The sequence below is a fragment of the Apodemus sylvaticus genome, chromosome 4 (assembly GCF_947179515.1).
Source record: "Apodemus sylvaticus chromosome 4, mApoSyl1.1, whole genome shotgun sequence".
NCBI lineage: Eukaryota > Metazoa > Chordata > Mammalia > Rodentia > Muridae > Apodemus > Apodemus sylvaticus.
Genome location: NC_067475.1, coordinates 77,416,965 through 77,441,972, shown reverse-complemented (window position 1 = coordinate 77,441,972; position 25,008 = coordinate 77,416,965). Strand labels below are relative to the sequence as shown.

The following is a 25,008-nucleotide window of genomic DNA, read 5'->3' as shown; positions in this document are numbered from 1 at the left end:
CCACAGCTCCAGTCTCAGGGGATCTGATGCCCTCTTCTGACCTCTGAATTGTGGTGCACTGACATCTATGCCGGCAGAATACCCACGCAGAGTGTAGACTTCCTTTTTAACTTTCAAAAAGATCATTATAAGACAAAAGCAGGAGGACTGCTGCAAGTTCAAGGCCAGCCTGGTCTGCATAGTAAGTCTCTGCATTGTGATACTGTCTGCAAAAAACAAGATTGACAGATAATTGAAAGATAGAGGCTAACACTGTAGCTCAGTGGTAAAGTGCTTCCTAGCATTCATAGGACCCTAGGTCCCATCCCCAGCCTGGAAAAACAAAACAAGCAAAAGAAAAATGGCTGTCAGCCAGATTTTTTACATTTTTAAATGATGTATTTACTTTATTTCATAAGTCTTAATTGGTGTTTTGCCTGCATGTCTGTCTGTCTGAGGGTGTTGGATCCTCTGATCCTGGGAGTTAAAGATAGTTATAAGCCACCATGTGGGTGCTGGCAACTGAATCTGGGTCCTGCAGAAGATCAGCCAGAGCTCCTCTGCACTCCCTCTCCATCCCCTACAACCCCACCCCACCCCCACCCCCGTATCTTCGCATGTTTTAAACTGATATACAGCTGAGAATGAACCATGTTGTTTTCTCTACTTTATGGAAAAGAAAGAAGCTTTAAGTATAAATCTTTTATTTTTTACATTTATTTTGTGTGTGGGGAGGGCACTCATGCCACAGACAGTATGTGGAGGTGAGCGGGGCCAAACCTGGATTGTCAGGCTTCGTAGCAAGTGCCTTTACCCTGTAAATACAATCTTAATGAGTAGGCAGAGTGAGTTGCTTAAACACTATTGAGTGGGTTTGCTGATACAAATAGACCTGAAGTGCGTAGCTTGATGGTTTTGTTTGTGTGCAGAGAGCAGTTTCCTAAGGTAAGGCTGCCGACAGCAGAGCCCACAGTGGCTGATGCCGCTCCTCTGTTTCCCCAGGTCTTTCCTCCATTCAGACTTGTACCTGAGAAAATGACCCTGATCACAACGAACATGATGCAGGTGATCTTTCTTATGGTTTGTTTGTGGGTTTAGTTTTGTGTTTTTAGGAATCGAGGACCAGGCCTGTCCTTTTATTTTTTATTTTTTAAAGATTTATTTATTTATTTCATGTATAAGATTTATTTATTTCATATATAAAGATTTATTTATTTATGTGAGTACACTGTCACTGTCTTTAGAAACACCAGAAGAGGGCGTCAGATCCCATCACAGATGGTCATGAGCCAACATGTGGTTGCTGGGAATTGAACTCAGGATCTCTGGAAGAGAAGTCAGTGCTCTTAGGCACTGAGCCATCTCTCCAGCCCAGTTTTGTTTTTTTAAATAACTTATTTATTACTTTTGTATGTACATTGGTGTTTTGCCTGCGTGTATGTATGTTTGAGAGTGCCAGTCCCCTGGAACTGGACTTAGAGGCAGGTATGAAATGCTACGTGGGTGCTGGGAATTGAAGCCGGGTCCTCTGGAAGAGCAGTCAGTGCTCTTAACCTAAGCTATCTCTCCAGCCCCTTAGTTTTGTTTTTGGAAACAGGGCCTTGTTATGAGACTCAGGCTAGCCTCAAACTCCTGACAACCTTCCAGCCTCAGACTTTCAAGTCCTAGGATTGTAGATGTATGCCTGTGATCTATAGCAATCTATATCAATGATATAGATGACATTTGGGGGGGGGGGACAGGGTTTCTCTGTATAGCCCTGGCTGTCCTGGAAGTCATTTTGTAGACCAGGCTGGCCTTGAACTCAGAAATCTGCCCGGCTCTGCCTCCCAAGTGCTGGGATTAAAGGCATACGCCACTACTGCCTAGCCGATGACTTTTTTTAAAGCTTTATTTATTTATACGAGTATACTGTAGCTATCCTCAGACACACCAGAAGAGATCATAAGATGGCTGTGAGCCATCATGTGGTTGCTGGGAATTGAATTCAGGACCTCTGGAAGAGCAGTCTGTGCTCTTAACCACTGCTCCATCTCTCTAGCCCATAGATTATTTTTTTTAATGTTGAGGTTTATTTTATTTTGTGTATATGAGTGTTTTGCCTGTGTGTATATGTGTGTATCATATGCAACACTCAAGGATGCCGGAAGAGGCATCAGGTCATGGAACCGGTGTTCCAGATGGTTGTGAGCTGCCTGCCATATGGGTGCTGGAAACTGAACCTGGTCCTCTGGAAGGGCAACTGATGCTCTTAACCACTGAGCCATCTCTTCAACATGCTTTGAAAGCAGAAAACATGATTTTCCTTTATGTTGTACATGCATACATACCTACTGTCCTCGCCTGTATTCCCAGCATAGCTGGGGCTAATAAAGAAGAAAGCAAGTTTTCTGATCCATGATGCACGTGGCATAAACACTCTTGGAGTCTTGTGGGCCATTTGCAGCACACATTTCTTATACACACACTTATGTTGATGTAGAATGTGCTGGCTTGGAAGTAGAGGAAGTCAAATTACTTGAAAAAAATATTGAGAAAAGAGGTGTGACTTTTTCTGTTCTTCCAGCATTCACTGGTATTTCTAAATTCCAGATAATGTCTGAAGGTGGCCCTCAGCCCCAGTCCATCATTCACTTCTCTATCAGCAATCAGACTGTAGCTGTTGTTAACCGGAGGGGGCAAGTTACAGGGAAAGCGGTCGGCACAGCTGTTGTCCACGGCACCATCCAGACAGTGAATGAAGACACTGGCAAAGTCATCGTGTTTTCCCAGGTATCCTTGCTGTGCTGTTTCTGCTCTCAAATCTTGGGGTGATGGATGCAGGGGACAATGGGAGGGCCAGCAGACCAGGAGTGTCCTTCTGGTGCCCTTCATCTGGCATAGAAAACACATGGGCTTTAGTGGAGAACCCACAAAGTTCTTGGCACAGTCGTAAGATGTGGTGTCCCTATCCTTACAGAACTTTTTCAAAAGAACAAAATCAAACATACATAAGGTTTTTGTTGTTGTCGACCATCAGAAATAGCACAAAGAGCTGGTTGTAAGCATCTCTGTCTGGCCACAGAAGCCTCCCTGGCCTAAGCTTGCTCTCCATCTATTGAGCAGGACGAAGTCCAGGTCGAAGTTGTCCAGCTCCAGGCCGTTAGGATCCTTGCGGCTGCGACCCGACTCGTCACGGCCACCGAGGTCAGTTGCACACAGCAAGCGTGCACGTGGGTCCTCCTTGATCTCGCTCTCCTTCCCCCAAGTCTGCTTTTATTTTTTAAGATTTATTTATTTGTTTTAATTTTATGCATTTGGGTGTTTTCCTACTTGTGTATCTAAGTACCACATGCATGCCTGATACCCATGGAGGCCAGAAGAAGGCATCCGGAGCCCCTAGAACTGGAGTTACAGACAGTTGTTTACAGACAGTTGTGAGCCACCACGTGGGTGCTGGGAATAGAACCTGGGTCCTCGGGAAGAAAACCGGGTGCTCTTAATGGCTGAGCCATCTTTTTAGCCCTATATGTGTACTTTTCTTGATCCGGGTCTTATGTAGCCCTTGCTAGCCTGAAACCCAAGATAATCCCCATGCCTTAGCCTCCAAAATTCTGGGATTCTAGGTATGTGCCGTCATGCCCACCTCTGAGGTTGGTGTGAAAGCTGTGCTCTGGGCTCACTGTTTGGATAATGCTAGGCAGGCATGGAATGCAGCATAACTCCACACTTTCTTTTCAGATGCCAGTTTACGTCATGGGGGTGACTAGCACCCAGACGCCTTTCTCCTTCAGCAATGCCAGCCCCGTGCTCACATTCCACTGGTCCATGAGCAAAAGAGATGTGCTGGACCTGGTACCCAGGCATTCAGAGGTACGGATTTGCCTGTTTATATGTTGCCATGAGAGCGTTAGGGTTTAGTTTTAGTTTATAATTACAGGGGTATACATGAGTGCAGGCGTCCATCAGGTTCCCCGGAGCAAGCATCCTCTGCCAGAGCCGGTGCTCCTAACTGCTGCTCTTCGGCCCTTTGCCTTCCACAAATTTTTGGGGGGGGAAGGGGTGACAGGGAGTCATTAGTTAGTACTGGCTGTCCTGGAACTCACTGTGTGGACCAGGTTGACCTTGAAATTGCAGTGATCCTCCTGCCTCTGCTTTCTGAGTGCTGGGATTCCAGGCACAGCATCATGTCTGCCCCACCTAGGGATCTTTTTGTTGCCCAACATTATGAATTGTTTATTATTTAGGCTTAAGTTGACATCATTTCATTAATATAAAAGCTTATCATTTAAAACATAACTATAACAGAAGCAGGGAAATGTAGTTTATTTGTAATTCAAGTGAAAGACAAAAAAATAGTAGCACAGTGTCCTGTTTCTGGAATTTATTTTTGCTCAGGAACTTAAAATTCAATCTGGAATGATATTAAGTATCAGCTTCTCTTTTTTAGATTTGTGAATGTTCACATCTGAGAATTTAAATTCCCAGCGTCTCTTCTGACTGCTGGTGACGTTTCTGGGCCTGATACTTCAGTTTAGTGCACCGAGGAATTTCGTGCTTTCTGTAACTCAGTAATGTGGGTAAAGTTCAAGCCTGAGGTGCTTAAATCTAAAACAATGAAGACTGTCTTTAAACTGAGCAGAGTGGTGCATACCTTTGATCCTAGCACTCTTTGGGAGGCAGAGGCAGGCCTCTGAGTCTAGTCTAGCCTGGTCTACATAGCAAATCTCAGGCTAGCTAGAGCCATACCTTTGTCAAAATTAATTAAGAAAAAGAAAAAAGACTTTTAAGTTTTGAAAATGGGTTTCATGCCCACCCCATCACACCTCACACTGGAGCCTGAAAAAGGCAAAGGAGACCCACGCCAGCCTCCAGAGGGATGCCTCTCTCCTCTCCCATCTCACCCTCTACTCCAGAGGGACGCCTCTCTCCTTTCCCATCTCACCCTCTACTGTTGGAACCGTCTTTAGAAGCCACTGAGCCTCTTCTATGACTGCCTGACTTGGAGATTACACAGAGGGCACCTGGAGCCTTGCCAGCCTTGGCTGACCAGCACAGAGGCTTGCCTTAGGCTTCTGGGAACAGGAAAGGAAACGAGGGAAGAAAACGAGTCCTTAAATGAGGTGTGATAGAATATACAGGGAGTGGGGGAGGAAGGAATGTTGTTTAATATAAAATTCATTTACATTTACTGTTATGTGCCTTGGTCTTTTGCCTGCACATACACACATCTTTGTGAGAGTGTCGGAATTTCTGAATCTGGAGTTACAGACAGGTTTGAGCTGCCATGTGGGTGCTGGAACCCGCGTCCTCTGGAAGAGTGCCAGTGCTCTTAATTGTGAGCCGCTTTCCAGCCCTGCTAGAGCACACTTGGAATCCTAGAATGGAGGAGGCCAGATCAAGAGGGCTGGAAATGAGGCTAGCCTGGACAGCATAGTGAGACCCTTTCTGGGAAAAAAAAGGAAGGAAGGAGGGAGGGAGGGAAGGAAGGAAGGAAGGAAAGAAAGAAGGAAGGAAGGAAGGAAGGAAGGAAGGAAGGAAGGAAGGAAGGAAGGAAGGAAGGAAGGAAGGAGAGAGGGAAGGAAGGAGGGAAGGAAGGAAAGAGAAGAAAACCCCAGTGTGGTGGTGTACCCTTATAATCTTGGCACTAGAGGGGTCATCATGAAATATACAGAAAGATCAAGGCTGGCCTGGGGTATATGAGATTTTGTGTCAAGGGCTTAGAGAGGACCCAGGTTCGATTACTAGCACCCACATGGCAGCTCACAATCATCTAACTCCAGTCTCAGGGGAGCCAACACCCTCTTCTGGTCTACATGGGCACTGCACACATACACACAGTGCACAGACATACATGCTGGCAAAATACCCATATACATAAAATAAAAATAAAAATGACTGGGCTGGAGAGATGGCTCAGCAGGTAAGAACACTAACTGTTCTTCCAGAGGTCCTGAGTTCAATTCCCAGAAACCACATTGTGGCTCATGACCATCAGTAATGGGATGTGATGCCGTCTTCTGGCATGCAGGTGTATATGCAGATAAAGCAGCCATATACATAAAAATAAATATTTAAAAAAAAACCCATACACATAATATTTTTAAAATCTCAAAAACAAAAAGATTTGTCTTACTTTTTAATGAGAATAACTAAAAAGGAAGATCCTATTTCAAAAATGAGAGTAAGGGAGAAGAGAAGAAGGAGAAAGAGGAAAGTGGGGAGAAGGGAAATTACAAAAGGGGGGAGGAGAAGGAGAAAAGGAGAAAGGAAGGCAGAGAGGCCGGGTGGGGGGGTGGGGGGGCGGCCATGCAGCTCCAGCTCTGAACTCTGTATGTGTCTGGAAATGGCCTTGGACCTTTTTTTTTGAGACTACTATAATGTGGCTCTGGCTGTCAGGGAACCCCCTATGTGTACTAAGCTGCCTCAGAAGCACTGAGATCCACCTGTGTCTGTCTCTGAGCAATGGGATTTGAGGCCTGTGCCACTGGACCTCCTCCCTCCGCCCCTTGAGCACTCGATAGGCCTGCCCTGTGAACCCAGGCCTCTGTGAGAGGCAAGCACAGAGCTCCAGCCCCGCCCCAGTGGGCGCTTTCTCACCCCATCCCTTCACTGTCTAGGTATTTCTACAACTTCCAGCTGAGAACAACTTTGCCATGGTTGTCCACACAAAAGCAGCTGGCAGGACCACGATCAAGGTCACGGTCAGCAGTAAGAACAGCTCCTTTGGGCAGTTTGAGGGGGATCTGCTGGAGCTGTCCGATGAAATTCAGATCCTGGTAAGCACTCGCCTACATCTTGTTTCTATAAAGGAGGAAGCGTGCATGTTGCTAGGCACAGTTCTGGCCTGTAACTGTAACTAAGCCCTCACACACCCATTCATTGTATTCTAGAAGAAAAACTGAGTGCTTGCAGCCAAAGCCTGAGAGCCTGAGTCTGATTCCTTAAACCCACATGAGAAAGGCAGATGCAGTGGTGCACATCTGTAATCCTAGGACTCTACAAGAGATGAGAGGCTGAGACAGAATCACCCAGAAGCTCTGGGCCAGTACCTGGAGTGGCACAACAGAAATATGAGAAATCCTGCTTCATTAAGGTTGGAGTTGTCCTCTGACCTCCTCACAACACACAATCCCCACTGGATTGTCTGGAGACCTACCATTTGTTAAGTAGATATCATAACTTGTCCTTTCCTGAAATATCGTTTTCTCCCCCATTAGGTATTTGAAAAACTCCAACTTTTCTATGCAGACTGCCAACCTGAGCAGATTCTGATGCCTATGAACTCCCAGCTCAAGCTACACACCAACAGGTAAGGAAGAGGAAGGAAAGCAGGTTCTGACTTAAGGAACCTCCAGTCAGTGTTACACAGGGGCTGGGGAGGCGGCCCAGCAGGTGGAGTCTGCACACCGCCTTGCAAGCCACTGGAGCACAGGCCACAAAACTGTCCTCTCTCTGTCTGTCTCTATCTCTGTCTCTCTCTGTGTGTGTGTGTGTGTGTGTGTGTGTGTGCATGTTTCTCTCCCTCCCTCCCTCTCTCTAATAAATAAAGTTTAAGGCTAGCAAGTGCTTATAAAAGGACTTAGGGCACAAGCCTGATAGCCACATTTGACCCCAGAACCAAAAAGCAAGATGTGAGCCGTCTGGTGTGGAGTAGGCAGCGCAGCAGCAGAACAGCTTGTGCACACCTGCAGCACGCACACTAATGCTACTTTAAAATAAAAAAAGAAAACATTTTTAGGGCCAAGCAGTGAGCATTTGGGAGGCAGAGACAGGCAGATCTGTAGGAGTTCAAGGCCAGCCTGGTCTACAGAGTGAGTTCCAGGACAGACAAGGCTACACAAAGAAACCCTGTCTCAAAGAAAAATAAATTTAATGTTTTTAATTGAAATTGGAAAGAGCTACCATTTACTCTGAATAATATTTCAGATATGAAATAATTTATACAACATAAAGATAATCCAAAGGTGTGTGAGTGTGTGAGTGCATATAAGAGTGTATATGTGGGCTGGAGAGATGGCTCAGTAGTTACGAGCACAGGCTGCTCTTCTAGAGGTCCTGAGTTCAATTCCCAGCAATCACATGGTGGCTCACAACCATCTGTAATGGGATCTGACACCCTCTTCTGGTGTGTCTGCAGACAGCTACAGTGTACTCATATAATAAGGGACAGGAGTCTTACAGCCGCCATTTGCACCAGGGAGCCAGGTGGCTCCACAGCCTTCAGTGTACAGACCCTGCCAGAAGAGAGTTGGTCTCCCAGGAGTAAGAACACAGGCTTACAGGACCACAGGAGGAACAAGCTCCAGCCAGAGACAGGAAGACCAACTAACACCAGAGATAACCAAATGGCGAAAGGCAAGCACAAGAACCCTACCAACAGAAGAAACCAAGGCTACTTGGCAACATCAGAACCCAGTTCTCCCACCACAGCAAGTCCCAGATACCCCAACACACCGGAAAAGCAAGAGTTGTATTTAAAATTGTATCTCATGATACTGATAGAGGACTTCAAGAAGGACATAAATAACTCCCTTAAAAAAAAATACAGGAGAACACGGGTCAACAGATAGAAACCCTTAAAGAGGAAACACAAAAATCCCTTAAAGAATTACAGGAAAACACAAACAAGTGAAGGATCTGAACAAAACCATCCAGGATCTAAAAATGGAAGTAGAAACAATGAAGAAATCACAAAGGGAGACAACCCTGGAGATAGAAAACCTTGGAAAGACATCAGGAGTCATAGATGCAAGCATCAACAACAGAATACAAGAGATAGAAGAAAGAATCTCAGGTGCAGAAGATACCATAGAAAACATTGACTCAACAGTCAAAGAAAATGAAAAATGCAAAAGACTTGTAACCCAAAACATCCAGGAAATCCAGGACACAAGGAAAAGACCAAACCTAAGGATAGAAGAGAAAGAAGATTTACAACTTAAAAGGCCAGTAAATATCTTCAACAAAATTATAGAAAACTTCCCTAACCTAAACAAAGAGGTGCCCATGAACATACAAGAAGCCTACAGAACTCCAAACAGACTGGACCAGAACTCCCATCACATAATAATCAAAACCCCAAATGCACTAAACAAAGAAAGAATAGTAAAAGCAGTAAGGGGAAAAGGTCAAGTAACTTATAAAGGCAGACATGTCATAATTACACCAGACTTCTCACTAGAGACTATGAAAGCTAGAAGATCCTGGGCAGACATCATACAGACCCTAAGAGAACACGAATGCCAGCCCAGACTACTATAGCCAACAAAACTCTCAGTCACCATAGATGGAGAAACCAAGATATCCCATGATAAAACCAAATTTACACAATATCTTTCCACAAATCTAGCCCTACAAAGGATAATAGATGGAAAATACCAACACAAGGAGGGAAACTACACCTTAGAAAAAGCAAGATAGTAATCTTTCAATAAACCCAAAAGAAGATAACTACACAAACATAAAAATAACACCAAAAATAACAGGAAGCAACAATCACTATTGCTTAATATCTCTTAACATCAATGGACTCAATTCCCCAATAAAAAGGCATAGACTACCGGGCAGTGATGGCGCACACCTGTAATTCCAGCACTCGGGGAGGCAGAGGCAGGAGGATTTCTGAGTTCAAGGCCAGCCTGGTCTACAGAGTGAGTTCCAGGATAGCCAGGGCTATACAGAGAAACCGTGTCTCAGAAAAAAAACCAAAATCCAAAAAACCAAAAAAAAAAAAAAGGCATAGACTAACAGAAGTATTTTTCATGTAAATCTTTTATCAAAAAATGTAATTCCTCTTCCAATTAATTTAGTAATGTTTTTATGTCTATCATTTTATCTGTATAATTTTCCATGATAATCTTCAATTTTAGTATGTTTTTCTATATATTTCTTCAATTTTATCAGATATTTTACATGTAAATCTTCAGTTTTATCAGAAAATGTTTATAATTCCACTTTCAATCAACTTAGAAGTATTTTTATGCCTTCCATTTTATCTGTATAATTTTCCATGATAATGTTCAATTTTAACTATGTATTTCTACCATTTTATCAGAAATATTTTCTATGTAAATCTTTAATTTTATCATAAAACATTTTTACTTCCTTTTTCAATAAAAATAAATAAATATTATTTTAAAAAGAGTGTATGTATGTATATGTATAAGAATGTATGTGTGTGAATATGTGTGTATGTGAGTGTGAGTATATAAGAGTATGTGTGTATGAATATGTATGTGTAAGTATACTTGTGTATGTGTATGTATAAGAGTGTGTGTGTGTGTATGTGTAAGAGTATACTTGTATATGTGTATGTATAAGAGTGTGTGTGTGTGTGTGTGAGTATGTAAGTGTGTATGAATAAGTGTATATGTGCATGTGTGCTTGCATGTGTGTGTGTCCAGGCACATGCCACAGTGAGCATGTGGAGGACAGTGTTTACATTCAGCAATCAAGCCTCTCCTTCCGTGATCAGATCCTAGAATCAAAATCAAGTTGGGCTTTTGTTTCAAACAGTTTTTTTTTTTTTTTTTTTTTTTTACCAAGTTGCTATTTCACACCAGGCGGTTGGTGGTGTATGCCTTTAATCCCATCACTTGGGAGGCAGAGGCAGGTGAATTTCTGAGTTCAAGGTCTACAGAATGAGTTCCAGGACAGCCAGGGCTACACAGAGAAACCCTGTCTTGAAACCCCCCCCAAAAAAGTTGCTATTTCACTAGCCCAAAATATTTTGTGTTTTGAGACAGGGACTCAGTGTTCATGCTGGCCTCATCTTATGTAACTGAGGGTGACCATGGACTCTTGATGTCCTGCTTCAACCTCCTCAGTGCTAGGAGTGCAGGTGTGCGCCACCATGCCTGACTTCCCATGAGTGTTTGGGACAGGGTCTCGCCATCTTGCTCCTGCTCCCCAGCTCCCCAGCTCCCCAAGAGTAACTGCAGCTGTGTGCCACCACACCCCATTTATTTTTTACTCTTTGACAGTTGTGAATGGTGATGCCGTGGACATTATTCACGAATGAATATTTGTTGGGATATCTGCTTTCAATTATTTTGTCCAAAATTTTTTTTAATACTCAACAGGATTTGACTGACTTTTAAAGAGAAAAGCATAAGCCCAAGGTTGGTGGATTATGCCTGTAGTCCCAGCACAGGAGGATGGAGAGACATGTGCTGCCTAGTTCTATGTAAAGTTGACACAAGCTAGAGTCCTCTGAGAGGAGGCAACCTCAACTGAGAAATCGCCTCTGTAAAGTCAGGATGTAGGCATGCCTGTAAGGCATCGTAATGATTGATGCGGGAGGGTCCGGTCTACTGTGGGTGGTGCCACCCCTGGGCTAGTGGTCTTAGGTTCTATAAAAAGGCAGGCTGAGTAAGTCATGAAGAGCAAGCCAAGAAACAGCACCCTTCCATAGCCTCTGCATCAGCTGCTAAGTCTAGATTACTGCCCTGCTTGAATTCCTGCCCTGACTTCCCTCAACCACGAACTGTTCCTGGAAGAGTAAGACAAACAAGCCGTTTCCTCCCCAAGTTGCTTTTTGTGTGTTTCATCATTAACTAAGATAAGACAGGAAGATCAGGGGTTCAAGATCATCCTCGGCTATACAGGGAGTTTAAGATCAGCCTGGAATACAGGAGACTCTGTAGGGTGGCATGGTGGCTCACACCTGTATATTTCAGCTCTGGAGAGGTGGAAGGAGACTTGGGTGTCAGCCTTTAGCCACATAATGAGCCTGCCTAGGTGACATGAGACACAGTTGGATAGTCTTTGGGTCTGGTTACTTTTGGTGTGTGATTTTTTTTTCTTTTTAATTTGTGACTTTTGTGGGGGAGGACAGTTTTTGTAGGGGAGACAGGATCTCTCTTTGTATCCTGGAGCTTACTGTGTAGACCAGACTGGCCTTAATTTCAGAGACCCACTTGCTTCTGCCTCCCAAGTGCTGGGATTAGAGGCTATCCTGCCCTGTTCAAGGTTTTCATTTTCCTTTTTTTCTAAAATTTATTTATTTATTTTATGTATATGAGTACACTGTAGATGTCTTTAGACACACCAGAGAGGGCATTGGATCCTATTACAGATGGTTGTGAGTCACCATGTGGTTGCTGGGATTTGAACTCAGGACCTCTGGAAGAACAGTCAGTGCTCTTAACCACTGAACCATCTCTCCAGCCTGGTTTTCATTTTCTTAATTATTTGTTTTTCTTTTATTTTTATATACGTGTGTGTGTTTCTGTGTGTGTGTGTGTGTGTGTGGTGTTGTATGAGCTGACGTGCTCTCTGTGCACTGCTTATTTTTTAAGTTTTTAGTTTTCTGAGACTGGGCTTTCCCATATAGCCCACACTAGCCCACTCCCTCTGTGGTTCAGGTTCCTTTCATATGCATGGCAATCCTCCTGCCTCAGCTGTCAGTGTGGAAGTACAGGTAAGCCAACACACTTTGTCTTGTCAGTCTTTGATTTCTTCCCTCCGTCAGACAGGGTTCCAGAGTGCCTGCTTGCTCTGTTTTTCTCCTAGAGAAGGCGCAGCCTTTGTGAGTTCCAGAGTTCTCAAGTGTTTCCCTAATTCCTCCGTCATTGAAGAAGATGGTGAAGGGCTCCTGAGATCTGGATCCATTGCGGGTACTGCAGTATTGGAAGTCACATCTATAGAACCTTTTGGAGTCAATCAAACAACTGTAACAGGAGTCCAGGCGAGTCAGGGTCTAAATCAATAAAATAATGGGACCTGTGGTATAGCTTAATACTAGAGTCCTTGCCTAGCACGCAGAAGCTGGGATCTGATCCCAGCACCTCTAAAACTAGGTAGAGGGAATGCCATGGCCTGGGAGGAGTGTCCGCTCCTGAGAATTAAGAGCTTCTGGAAGACACATGAACGTGTTAGAGCAGATCCTGACGTGGCTTCAAAGCATCAGATTAAAACAGGCCTTCATTTCCTTGCTGGAAGATATTAGCCTCCAGCTTTGCAGTGACGGCTGAGGGCAGAGCACAACAGTGCTTCTGTTAGAAGCTGGATTTGAAGCTGGGTATGGTGGTGTGTGACTTTAATCCTAGCACTCAGAGAGCTGAGGCACAAGGACTGTTGCATATTCAAGGCCTGAATGGACTACAGAGTGAGACTATATCTCAAAAAATAAATAAATGTCTTGACTTCTCTATAGAATTAAAAATTTTAGAGTGAAAAGAGGCTTCGGGATGCTTCTTGGCCTCCTGGCTCAGATCAAATGTAGAAAAGGTCCCAGAGGCGTGTTGATCTAACACCAGTCTTTCAGGCATTAGATATGTGCTGTATTCCAGCCCACATACTAGTCCTGCTGTGTGCATTACCTCCTTTTACTACATAAAGCTATGAAGTGACAAACTGGGATCAGATTGTTTTTCTCTTACTGCAGTATAGCTTTCATACTATGGGAAAAATCTACTGTATTCCTGATAATCAGTCACGTGGTGATAGACCCCAAGCACTCTGCAGAGAGTAGACCAACCCCTCTCCAGCCTCTCTTCACCTGCCAGCCTGAATGATAAAGCAGCCATTGCCTCTGCTGTTGTATTTCTTTTCACTACAAGCATGTCAAACCAAAAGCTCTTTCCTACATAGGAATACTGGGGCTGGGGAGTGGCTCACTAGGCAACAGTACTCATGCAAGCCTGAGTTCAGATACCCAGAACCCATAGAAGAGCCAGCTGCAATAGTACAAGCATCTACAATCCGGTGGGCCTACCAGAAGTGGAAGGCAAAGACCAGAGAAACTCCAGAAACTCAAGGGACTGCTAGCCTGGCTTAGACAGCAGTCAGGAGGCCTGGACAAGATAGGAAGGCAGGGACCATCACCAGACAGTCGTCCTCTGATCTCCACACACATGCCACATGCACACCCCAAAGGCTTGTGGCTTGGTTATAGAGTCTAGAGTGTGAGAGCAGCCCTTCGTCAATGGTGTTCTCTGGACTAGTGTTTTGTCTCCCACAGGTAGCACCAGTGACTTACCTTCGATTGAGCAGCTACCCCAAGCTATACACAGCACAAGGAAGGACCCTGTCCGCCTTTCCCTTGGGCATGTCTCTCACCTTTATTGTCGAGTTTTATAATAGCATTGGAGAAAAATTCCACACCCACAACACTCGGCTTTATATGGCTCTGAACAGGTATGGAGGCCAAGGGGGCATGGTCGGCCGCAGTAGAACCCTTACTAGTTAACTCAGTGTTCTGTGGCAGTTTCAGCAGATTCCTCTACACTCTGAGCTTGGAATCTGACCTCGATTTCTTTTCTCAGAATGAAAGCAATGAGCCATGTGTGGTAGTACATGTGTGGAATCCCTGGAAGAAGGAATGTGAGGTGGACAATCTCTGATTCAAAGCAAGCAGAGCAAGCATGGACTCCGTGCATAGCAATGAGTTCCAGTCCAATGTGGACTACAGAGTATGACCCTGTTCTAAGGTGCAGGAGGCCGAGAGATGACTAGAAATATAGCTTAGACGTAGAACACTCCTAACATGTGCAAAGCAGTGGTTTGTTCTCAGCAACACACACACACACACACACACACACACACACACAGATGATGACTCAGCAGTTCAGAGTGCTTACAGCACTTGCAGAGAACTGAGTTCAGTTCCCATAATCCACATCTGGAAACTTACAACCACATATAAGTCCAGTTCAGGAGATTTAATGCTCTCTTCAGCTTCTGTGGCTACACACACACACACACACACACACACACACACACACAAATATAAAGGTATTTTTGAGAGAATATTGTCAGCCAGGCATGGAGATGCGTGCCTTTGATCCCAGCACTCAGGAGGCAGAGACAGGGCTGCCTGCTATACATAGCAAGGCCAGTACTTCCTAGGGCTCTATAGTGAGACCCTGTTTCAAAAACAAAAGAATACTTTAATTAAGAAAGTTTCAAGTAGGGCTGTGGAGATGGCTCTGTGGTTAACAGCACCAACTGTTCTTCTGAAGGTCCTGAGTTCAAATCCCAGCAACTACATGGTAGCTCACAACCATCCCTAATGAGATCTGACTCCCTCTTCCGGAGTGTCTGAAGACAGCTACAGTGTACTTACATATAATAAATAAATAAATCTTTAAAAAAAAATAAAGTTTCAAGTAGGTTTTGAATCTTCAAGTGTTAATTTACAAAATGTACACAAGGAGCTACCTATTATTATCAGAGAGCCTCTCAGAGCATTCCTTCTTTGGAGCCTCTCACACTCAGGAATTGTCTCTTCTTGTCCCTAATGAATCTTTCATTTAAAGTAAAATAGACAGCTTGACTCAAGCCAGATGTTATGACACTCCTATAATCCCAGCACAGTTCTTGACAGATGGAGGCAGGAGGATCAGGACTTCTGTGATATCCTCAACTACACAGGAGTTTGAGGCTAGCCTATACTATATGAAACTGTCTCAAAACAACACAAAAAAAGTTTTATTGTGACAAGATGTGGTGTTGAAAACCTTTAATCCCAGCATTCAGGGGGCAGAAGCAGGCAGATCTCTGAGCTCGAAGCCAGCCTGACTTGAATAGCAGGTTCCAGGACAAGACAGCTGGGGCTACATAGTGAGACCCTGTCTTTTTTTTTTAAGATATATTTATACATTTTATACATATGAGTACACTATAGCTGTCTTCAGACTCACCAGAGGAGGACATCAGATTCCATTACAGATGGTGTGAGCCACCATGTAGTTGCTGGGAACTGAACTCAGGACTCTGGAAGAGCAGTCAATGCTCTTAACCACTGAGTTATCTCTCCAGCCCAGAGACCCTGTCTTTAAAAACAAAACAAAAAACCTTTATTAGGAAGAGACAAGTGTTCCTATAATCCCAGCACTTAGGCAGTCCATACCCATAATCCTAGTGTTTGGGAGGTGGAGGCAGGAGGATCAGAAATTTGAGGTCATCCTGAGCTACATACAGGATCAAGGAAAGCCTGGTTTACATGAGACCCTCTCAATGTAGCTCAGTGACACACTATCTGCCAAGCCTGATGACCTAAGTTCAACTTCCAGGTCCCAGATAGTGAAAGGACAGAACTCCTATCCTAAAAATTGTCCTCTGACTATCACACATGGGCTGTGGCATACATGTGCCCATCACACAGAGAGAGACAATTAATAAAAACTTTGAAACAAACTCATGGAAGGTTCTCTCCCCGCAGTCTTTTCCTATGTGGTATCTCTCTATAGGAATTATTCATCTGGTTGGGACAGGATCTTGCTTTGTAGCTCTGGCAAGCCTGGTTTCACTATATACACCAAACTGCTTTCTGCTGGCAGCCAGAGCCTTCTGCATGCTAGCCAAACATCCCATCACTGAATTACATGCTCAGCTGCTCTTTCCAGACAGTCTGTCTTTCGTGTCTGCTTTCAGAGATGACTTGCTGCTTATTGGACCAGGAAACAGAAACTATACATATATGGCCCAGGCTGTGAATAAAGGGGTGACAGTTGTGGGGCTTTGGGACCAAAGACATCCTGGCATGGCGGATTACATCCCTGTTGCTGTAGAGCATGCCATTGAGCCCGACACCAAGCTCGTCTTCGTTGGAGATGTCATCTGCTTCAGCACTCAGCTCGTCAATCAGCACGGTGGGTATGAGTCTCCTTAACTATGAGAGAGGCAGTTCTGTTGGGTGGGGCAGCGCACACCTTTAATCCCAGCGCTAGGGAGGCAGAGGAAGGTGGATCTCTGAGTTTGAGGCCAGTCTGATGGGCATAACCAGTTCCAGTTTAGCTAGAGCTATACAGTGAGACCTTGTCCCTCCAGCACCCCAAAAAGTATTTATTTATTTTGTTTCTTATGACATTTTGTTTATTTGTGTGTGGGAACAAGAACAACTTGGGGACTTGGATGCCAGGGATTGGACCGGGTTAGTGGCAGGAGCCCTAGCCTGCTGAGCCATCTGATGGTTTAGAGTGTTTCATTATTTGCCATTCTAGCTGAATGACCACTTTTCTCAATAACCAATTAGCAGTTTACTAGTAGCACTTATCAACTGTCTACTGAACACAGCTTTTATATTATATAATGTAGATAACCTGGGGTACTTTGTGTTCATCTCAGCTTCGGAAAGAAGGTAAGTAACTTCTAGGTTAAAATTAATAAAAGTGTCAGGCATGGTGGCATACACCTTTGATCCCTGCACTCAGGAGGCAAAGGTAGGCAGACTTCTATGAGTTCAAGAATGCCCTGGCCTACAAAGTGAATTCCACTACAGCCAAAGTTACACAGAGAAATCCTGTCTTTAAAAAACTAATAAAATAAAATAAAATAAAATAAAATAAAAATGTAAAAGCTGGACTAGAGAGATAGCTCCATGGTTAAGAGTATTTCTTATTCTTGATAGGACCAGAGTCCAATTCCCAGCGCCCACATGGTGCCTCACAGCCATCTGTAACTCCCTCTTCTGACCGCCATTGGAAGCAGGCACATATGTGGTGTACATATGTGCATGTAGGCAAAACATTCATATACAAAATTTAAAAGTATACAAATATTTAAAATTATAATAATAATAAAAGAAAAAATCAATGGGGCTTTAATTTTGGGAACCAAGTATATACATATGCATATACATATACACATACACATATACATTTACTAGTAGCACTTATCAACAGTCTACTGAACACAGCTTTTATATTATATAATGTAGATAACCTTGGGTACTTTGTGTTCATCTCAGCTTCTGAAAGAAGGTAAGTAACGTCTAGGTTAAAATTAATAAAACTGCCAGGCATGGTGGCATACACCTTTGATCCCTGCACTCAGGCAGACATATGCATATGCATATATATATATGTGTGTGTGTGTGTGTGTGTGTGTGTGTGTATACATATACATATATACATACTGTTCTATGAGGCAACAATCAAGGACTAATCCAGTATCTGATAGATTCCTGTAATAAGTTTATAGAGCCTAAGTTCATGCACACATTCATTGGATGTATGTGAACATATGACCTGGCATACATGTGAAGGTCAGAAGACAACTTTGTGGAGTTGGTTCTTCCTTCCACTGGGGGATCGGGGGATCAAATTCAGGTCGTGGGGGTTGCACAGCAAGCACTTACACTATCCTAGCCAAACTATCTGCTAGCCCTAAACTATCTTGAGCAGCAAAACATTTCTATTAGAAAAAAGTTCTATTAAGTTCAATAAAAATGATAGAAAATTATTCTTTAGGTTTAATCCCTAGCATTCAAAAATTAAATAGTAAATTTCTCCTTGGCTGGGAAATGTTAGTTCTTTGGCTTTACAGACTATATCTGAACGTGGTACATACTGCCACAAGTCATCTGCTGTGGAGCACTGTTCTCTAAGCATACAGCCACCATTTGCATCAGAGCAGTGGGACTCGCAGGAGATCCCTACATCAGACTTGTTCATTGATGATGTCACTGGAAGGGTCACTGGAGCCTCATCTGTTATACCTCACGGTTAGTTGTGTGTAACTCTGCCCTGATTGCATACAGCCTCTGAGCCTTGGGAGGTCCTGGAGCGCACACATAGTGTGGAAGGCTAACTGGGGAAGGGGCCACATCTGTGCGGCCACAGGGAGTCGTCACCTCATTAGTGTCCCAAGTAGGACTTTGATTTGTTTAGTCACTGGCACCCTAGAAGAGAGCAAACAGTGATTTATGACTTCACAGGAAAGAGTCCTACAGCCACCCACATCTGACTGGCTGGGTAACATAGAGTTTTGGCTTTGGCCTTTCATAGTGAGAATTTTGGCTTCTTTGAAAAACACAAAAATATAGGAGTATGTTTTCATTGTATCCCAGGTGTAGGATGTGGGGCTGCTTCAGATTGTCCACAGCAGCTGATTATGGTCTGCCTCGTGCTCCAGCAAGGGTGTGATTTTGCCAGTGACAGATAGTTTCTGCAATTATGTGATGTTTGGACTTCTGGAAAATTTTTAGAGGGTACATAAGTGCTAGAGATTCCTAAGAGGTAGAGGTGGGGTTGTTTGTTGTTGGTTGTTAGTTGACTGCTGCTAGCCATGGTTTGTTAAGTAGTTGTGCACAAAGAAGAAAGAAGAAATTACATATCCTGACAGCGAAGATCACCAGGAAGTAATCTAATGAAAACATTGCCCCCTTTCCCCTCTACCCTTTTTTCTCTATCTAGTATTTGGGGGTTAAAAAGGTGGGGAAAAGGTAGAGATGGGGGCTGGAGAGGTGGTAGAGCAGTTAAGAGCACTGACTGCTCTTCCGGCAGTCCTGAGTTCAAATCCCAGCAACCACATCTGGGGCACAACCATCCGTAAAGAGATCTGACGCCCTCTTCTGGTGCATCTGAAGACAGCTACTTAGATATAAAAATAAATCTTAAAAAAAAAAAAGGGTTGGTGGAATTGGGTAGAAGAAAAAAGAACCTCCAAAGTAGCAGAAGACAGCTACAGCCTCTTTCCTGGGAACTATGCAGAATTAAGCATGGCAACGTTGGATCTGGTTCTAACATGCACTACATGTTTTATACCAGTTACAAAGGAGGCTTTAATCACCAAGATCAAATTACCCAGCCTTAGAGCTGACCTGCAGTGACCAGTGGATAATCCTAGGCCTGTGAACTAATCTTGCTTCAAAGTCAGTAATAAAAAATTATAATTCCACAATTGGATGAAGCAAATGGTATTTAACATTTATGGGCAGGGGTAGCGCATGGGCGGAGGTGTCATGATGCACATCTGAAGGGCAGAGGACAACTTTTGAAGATTAGTTTTCTCTTCTCTCCCACCATGTAACTTAACTGAGGCAATCAGGCTCCACAGCAGGCCCCTCCCCCGCTGAGCAGCCTGTGCCCCAGGAGCACAGGATGCTGAGTCTGTGCCGGAACTACCCTTGAGTTTTGCATTCTGGAATTTTGAAAGACAACTAAGTCCATATTATAAAGGATAAGGAAGCAGAAAGACCTACATATCAGGATCACAAATCCATTAAGAGTCGGGTGTAGTGGCATATGCCTTTAATCCTAGGATTAATTTGGGATGCAGAGGTAGGCAGGGTTTTGTGTGTTCAGGGCCAACCTGGTCTATACACCAAGTTTAGGATAGTCAAGGATTCACAGTAAGACCCTACCTCAAAAGAGAAAACAAGTAGAGAGATGGCTCAGCAGTTAAAAGCATTTGTTGCTCTTCCAGAGGACCCATTTCAATTTGAAGAGATTCTGCTAGCCTGAACAAAGCAAACGTGACTCTGGCAAGCCTTGCCCTTCTCTCCCATTCCTTCTGCCTTGATTTTAAAAAAAAAGAAAAGAAACTGTTAGATTGCATTACTAAAGGTAGGCACCAAGTCTATTCCCTTATTTGGTCATTTCCTCCTCCTAAGGCTGACTACCAAGGTCCAGCTATAAAATTACTGAAGTCCAACAATCAAAAGCCCTCTTTAGTTAACCTAATTCATGTGCCCAATTAAAATTAGACACGTCATCCTAACAAGGGGTTTCCCCTTTGGCCTTTATAAGCTGCCATTTGTCTACAGGCTACATCAGTCTCCTCCCTATCCAGAGGCAGTCCTTTGTCCCCACCCCCAAAATTATCCTTTCCCCTCTTCCTTTCCCCTTTCTCCCTATCCCTCTGTTTCCTGCCCTCTGTCTCCCTAGGACAAATATGTCTCCTTTGTTCTGAGAACTTACTTGGTCTTGAGGTTCTTGAGCCAACAAGAGAGGTTCTTGACACCCACGTGGTAGCTCACAACCATCCATGACTGGTATTCCAGGGGATCTGGTGCCGTCTTCTGTTGAGTTGTGGTTGCTTTTTTTTAAAGATTTATTTATTTATTTTATGTATATGAGTACACTGTAGCTGTACAGATGGCTGTGAACCACTATGTGGTGCTGCGATTTGAACTCAGGACCTTCGGAAGAGCAGTCAGTGCTTTTAACTGGTGAGCCATCTCTCCAGCCCCACTTTGTTTTGTGTTTTGTTTTTTGTTTTTGTTGTTGTTGTTGTTTTATTTTGTTTTGTTTGACAAGGGTTCTCTGTGTAGCCCTAGGTCTCCTAGAACTCACTCTGTGATTTGGGATTAAAGGTGCATGCCACCACACCCAAAGGTGCCATCTTCTGGTCTTCGAGGGCACCAGCCACGTGTGGTACACAGACATACATGCAGGGAGTATATATTTATACACACACATAAAAAATTTTTAAAAATTAAAAGCTAGACATGATGACATAGGCCTTTAATCCCTGCACTCAGGAGGCCAAGGCAGGCAGATCTCTGAGTTCAAGGCTAGCCCAATCTAAAGACCAAGTCCTAGGACAGCCAAGGCTATACAAAGAAACCCTGTCTCAAAAATAAACAAACCAACAAATAAGCAAGCAAAAACAACAACAAAACAAAAGGTTTGGAATATAACTTAACCCTTGGCATTCTTTTGCCACTGTGCAATTTAAACCAAAATAAACCAATCCTGCCTCCTGCTTCCTGCCTCTGACCAGTCTGCACCTTGTCACCTTTGTCTTGTTGACATGAACTCAAAGTAAATTCATGCTTAGCAATATCTAAAGAAGGTTTAATGCAATTCTCCTTTTCCCTAAGAGCAGTTATATTGTTCTCACTAGCTCATGTTATTCTGAGGGCAGTAAGTAGATTTTGTTTTGCTGACATGGTATAAGGGGAATCTGACATTCAGAAAGCTACTTCTTGAAAACAGAGTGGTCTTTCATGCCTCCTGATTGAGACTTTGAATAAAGTAATTTATGAATTTACACTGAAAATTGCAGCCAAGCACTTTCTCTGGTCTTTTCCCAGGTGAGCCTGGGGTGTGGATGATTTCTACCAACAATATTGTACAGACAGACACGGTCACTGGAGTGGGAGTGGCTAGGAGCCCAGGAACAGCAACAATTTTTCATGACATCCCTGGAGTCGTGAAAACGTTTCGAGAGGTACACCCAACTGCACCACAGCTCAAGAGACTAGAGCAACTGTGCATTTATTGGCTGCACATGCAGAAAACATCCTAGGATGGAAGGGCACTTGCTAATGGACACCAAAACAGTCCGTGTGCTAGGGAAGCATTGCAGAGATAGAGCAGTCACTAGCATGCACAAGGCTCTAGCTTCTATCCCCATCTAAAAAAAACAAAACAAAAAGGCAATTTTTATTAATAGCAGTTAGAATTCTTCCCAGAACCATGACTAATCTGATTTTTGTTCTAAGAGATCACTATGAGTTCTTGACTCGGTGCATATTCTAAAATTGGATCAATAAAAGAGAGGGTTGGCATGGCCCCTGCACAAGGATGACACACAAATTTGTGAAGCATTCCGTATTTGTGTGGGGCAGGGGGAGAGGAAGGATCATCATGAGGGCTGGGAGATAACTCAGTAGGTAACAGAACCAATGCAAAAAGCCAGCTGTGGTGATACTCATCTGTAATCGCAGCACTCCTGTTGTGAGACAGGAGGCAGAGACAGGAAATCTGCCAGATGCTTTCTTAGTAGCAGAAACAAGAGAGACCCTGCCTCAAAGCAATGAGGAGGACGGAGTGAACCAACTCTGGAAGAGTTGCCCTGTAGCTTCCACAGGCATGCCGTGGCATGCACCGGCATTCCCACATATAGAATAAACTGTGAATGGATCATTGTAAGTATGGTTTTACATATCTGTAATCCCAGCATGTAGGAGGTTGAAGCAAGATTCAACTAGAATTCAAAGAAAACCTTGGCTGCACAGTAAGGTCCAGGCCAACCTGGGCTATAGTGTAAGACCCTGTCTCAAAACAAAATAAGAATATTTCTTATGGGGATGTAGCTCAGTTGGTAGAGTGCTTTACTAATGTACATTAAGTCCTGGGTTCAAGTTCCACTACATAAATCAGGTGTGCCTGTAATCCCAACACTGGGGATGTGGAGGTGGAGGCTGGAAAATCAGAAATTCAAGGTAATCCTAGGCTATAAAGGGAGATGCAGGCCAGCCTTGGATACATGAGACCCTGTCTCAAAATATTATAATAATAATAATAATAACTTTTCAGAAGTAAATAGATTTTGTGTTTCTCAAATACATCAGAATGCCAATTTTGTATCTGTATGAAATAGATACTTTTGGCTGAAATAAGGTACAAGGAGTGACAATGAAGAGGACCTGATTTTCCTTTGGTTTGCTGACAGGTAGTTGTCAATGCATCATCAAGATTGACATTCAGCTATGACCTGAAAACTTATCTCACCAATACCCCCAATGCAACTGTATTCAAACTCTTCATCAGCACAGGGAGAAATGTCAACCTCAAAGGTAAGGAGTTCCCACGGCCTCTTGATTATGTCCATCTTGCTTATCTTCCCTCAATCATTTTACTCCTTCAGATTACTATGTTTCCTTTTATTGCCTATGCTTAGGAGCAAATCCCTGTAATGCTAGCATGTGAAAAGCTAAGACGTGGACTGGAAAGATGGCTTAGAGGTTTGGAGCAATGGCTACTCTGCCAGAGGACACAGGTTTAATTCCCTGCCACATGGCAGTTCACAACTGTAAGTCCAGCTCCAGGGGTCTGACACCCTCATAGAGACATACATGTGGATAAACACAGATACACATAAAATTTAAAAGAAAATCTTAGGCTGGGCAGTGGTGGCGCACGCCTGTAATCCCAGCACTTGGGAGACAGAGGCAGGAGGATTTCTGAGTTCCAGGCCAGCCTGGTCTACAGAGTGAGTTCCAGGACAGCCAGGGCGATACAGAGAAAACCTGTCTCGAAAAAAACCAAAAAACCAAAAAAAAAAAAAAAAAAAAAAAAAAAACAGTTTCATCTTACTTCAAAACTGCCTCCAATTTTTATACAGATTTTTATTAAATCCTGTGTAGGTGTGTGGGTAGGTGGCCTCAGCGGCCAAGCACCTTACTTGGGTGCTCGTAGCTGATCCTCGCTGCTTTGTGGTTTCTTCTTTTTCCTACCCTTTATCCCCCATACAGTGTCACCCTCTATCACTACATAGCAGAGAAAGGATAGAGGAAGGAGAGGGAAATCTCTGAATCTAATTTCTTTCCTTTTGTTTCTTCTTCAAGCATGACTAATAACAAACCTAAAACAACCTCCCTAAATGATCAACACCCACCCGTCCCACCTCTTGGAGCCCTAGCATTTATACACCCTCTGAAAAGTTCCCATAATTCCAAACATCACACAATCATAGAAACCATCTGCAGCTGGCAAAAACCACGCCTCTGCAGATTGTGGTCGACGCTGTGAGACAGCCTCCATTCCAGGTGTGGGCCTGGGATTAACACCTTGGAAAACACATTTTTATAATATTTCTGTGCTTTTTAAAGAAACCAAAATTCTAGAACTCACACTACAGGTGCTGGGAATTGAACTTGGGTTCTTAGAAGAGCAATGAGTATTCTTAACTGCTGAGTCCTCTCTCTAGCCCTTGACCTGGTCTTGCTTTGCCCAGTACATAAACTGAAATCCATGAGATTTCAAAAATTATGACTGGATTAAAGTTTGGATTTTATTATTTTATTTTATGTATTTATTTATTTTTGCAGTGTTGGAGATCAATGGATGGCAGGGTCTTGAGCATGAGAAGGAAGCAAGCATTCTATTACACTGCTGAGGCACACTCCCACCCTCGATTAATCCCTGGATTAATGGATTTTGTTTTTGTTTTTGTTTTTGTTTTTGAAACAGCGTCTACGGGGGTTTGTGAGATGGCTCAGCGGGTAAGAGCACTGACTGCTCTTCCGAAGGTCCTGAGTTCAAATCCCAGCAACCACATGGTGGCTCACAACTATCTGTAATGAGATCTGACGCCCTCTTCTGGAGTGTCTGAAGACAGCTACAGTGTACTTAGATATAATAATAAATAAATAAATAAAAGAAAGAAAAAAACAGTATCTTATTATGTAACCCAGGCTAGTCCAGTACTCTCTCTGTAAAGCAATCTGGCCTTGAATTTTGGCCTCTGTTTAATCCAGTGCTTGGATTAAAGACATGTTGGGTTTGCTTTTTAAAGATTTTTATGTGTATTTGTCTGCCATGTGTGCAGGTTCCCATACAAGAATGTCAAAAACCTTGATTCTGGTTTTGA

General features: G+C 43.5%; 1 protein-coding gene and 1 non-coding gene across 2 annotated transcripts in view; both read left to right on the top strand.

Moving 5' to 3' along the window:
• Positions 1-25,008, top strand: part of Nup210l (nucleoporin 210 like) — a 108,279-nt gene that overhangs the window by 73,730 nt on the left and 9,541 nt on the right. The window contains exons 24-34 of the mRNA XM_052179947.1: positions 982-1,044; positions 2,572-2,751; positions 3,085-3,165; positions 3,700-3,831; positions 6,579-6,737; positions 7,179-7,270; positions 12,475-12,649; positions 13,925-14,100; positions 16,339-16,556; positions 21,725-21,861; positions 23,089-23,212. Of these exons, the coding sequence (XP_052035907.1) occupies positions 982-1,044; positions 2,572-2,751; positions 3,085-3,165; positions 3,700-3,831; positions 6,579-6,737; positions 7,179-7,270; positions 12,475-12,649; positions 13,925-14,100; positions 16,339-16,556; positions 21,725-21,861; positions 23,089-23,212 (1,537 nt within the window). The remainder of the gene's footprint in view (positions 1-981; positions 1,045-2,571; positions 2,752-3,084; positions 3,166-3,699; positions 3,832-6,578; positions 6,738-7,178; positions 7,271-12,474; positions 12,650-13,924; positions 14,101-16,338; positions 16,557-21,724; positions 21,862-23,088; positions 23,213-25,008) is intronic.
• LOC127683832 (U6 spliceosomal RNA) lies at positions 22,148-22,252 on the top strand. Its single transcript, XR_007977632.1, has one exon. It is a non-coding gene; the product is annotated as a U6 spliceosomal RNA (small nuclear RNA).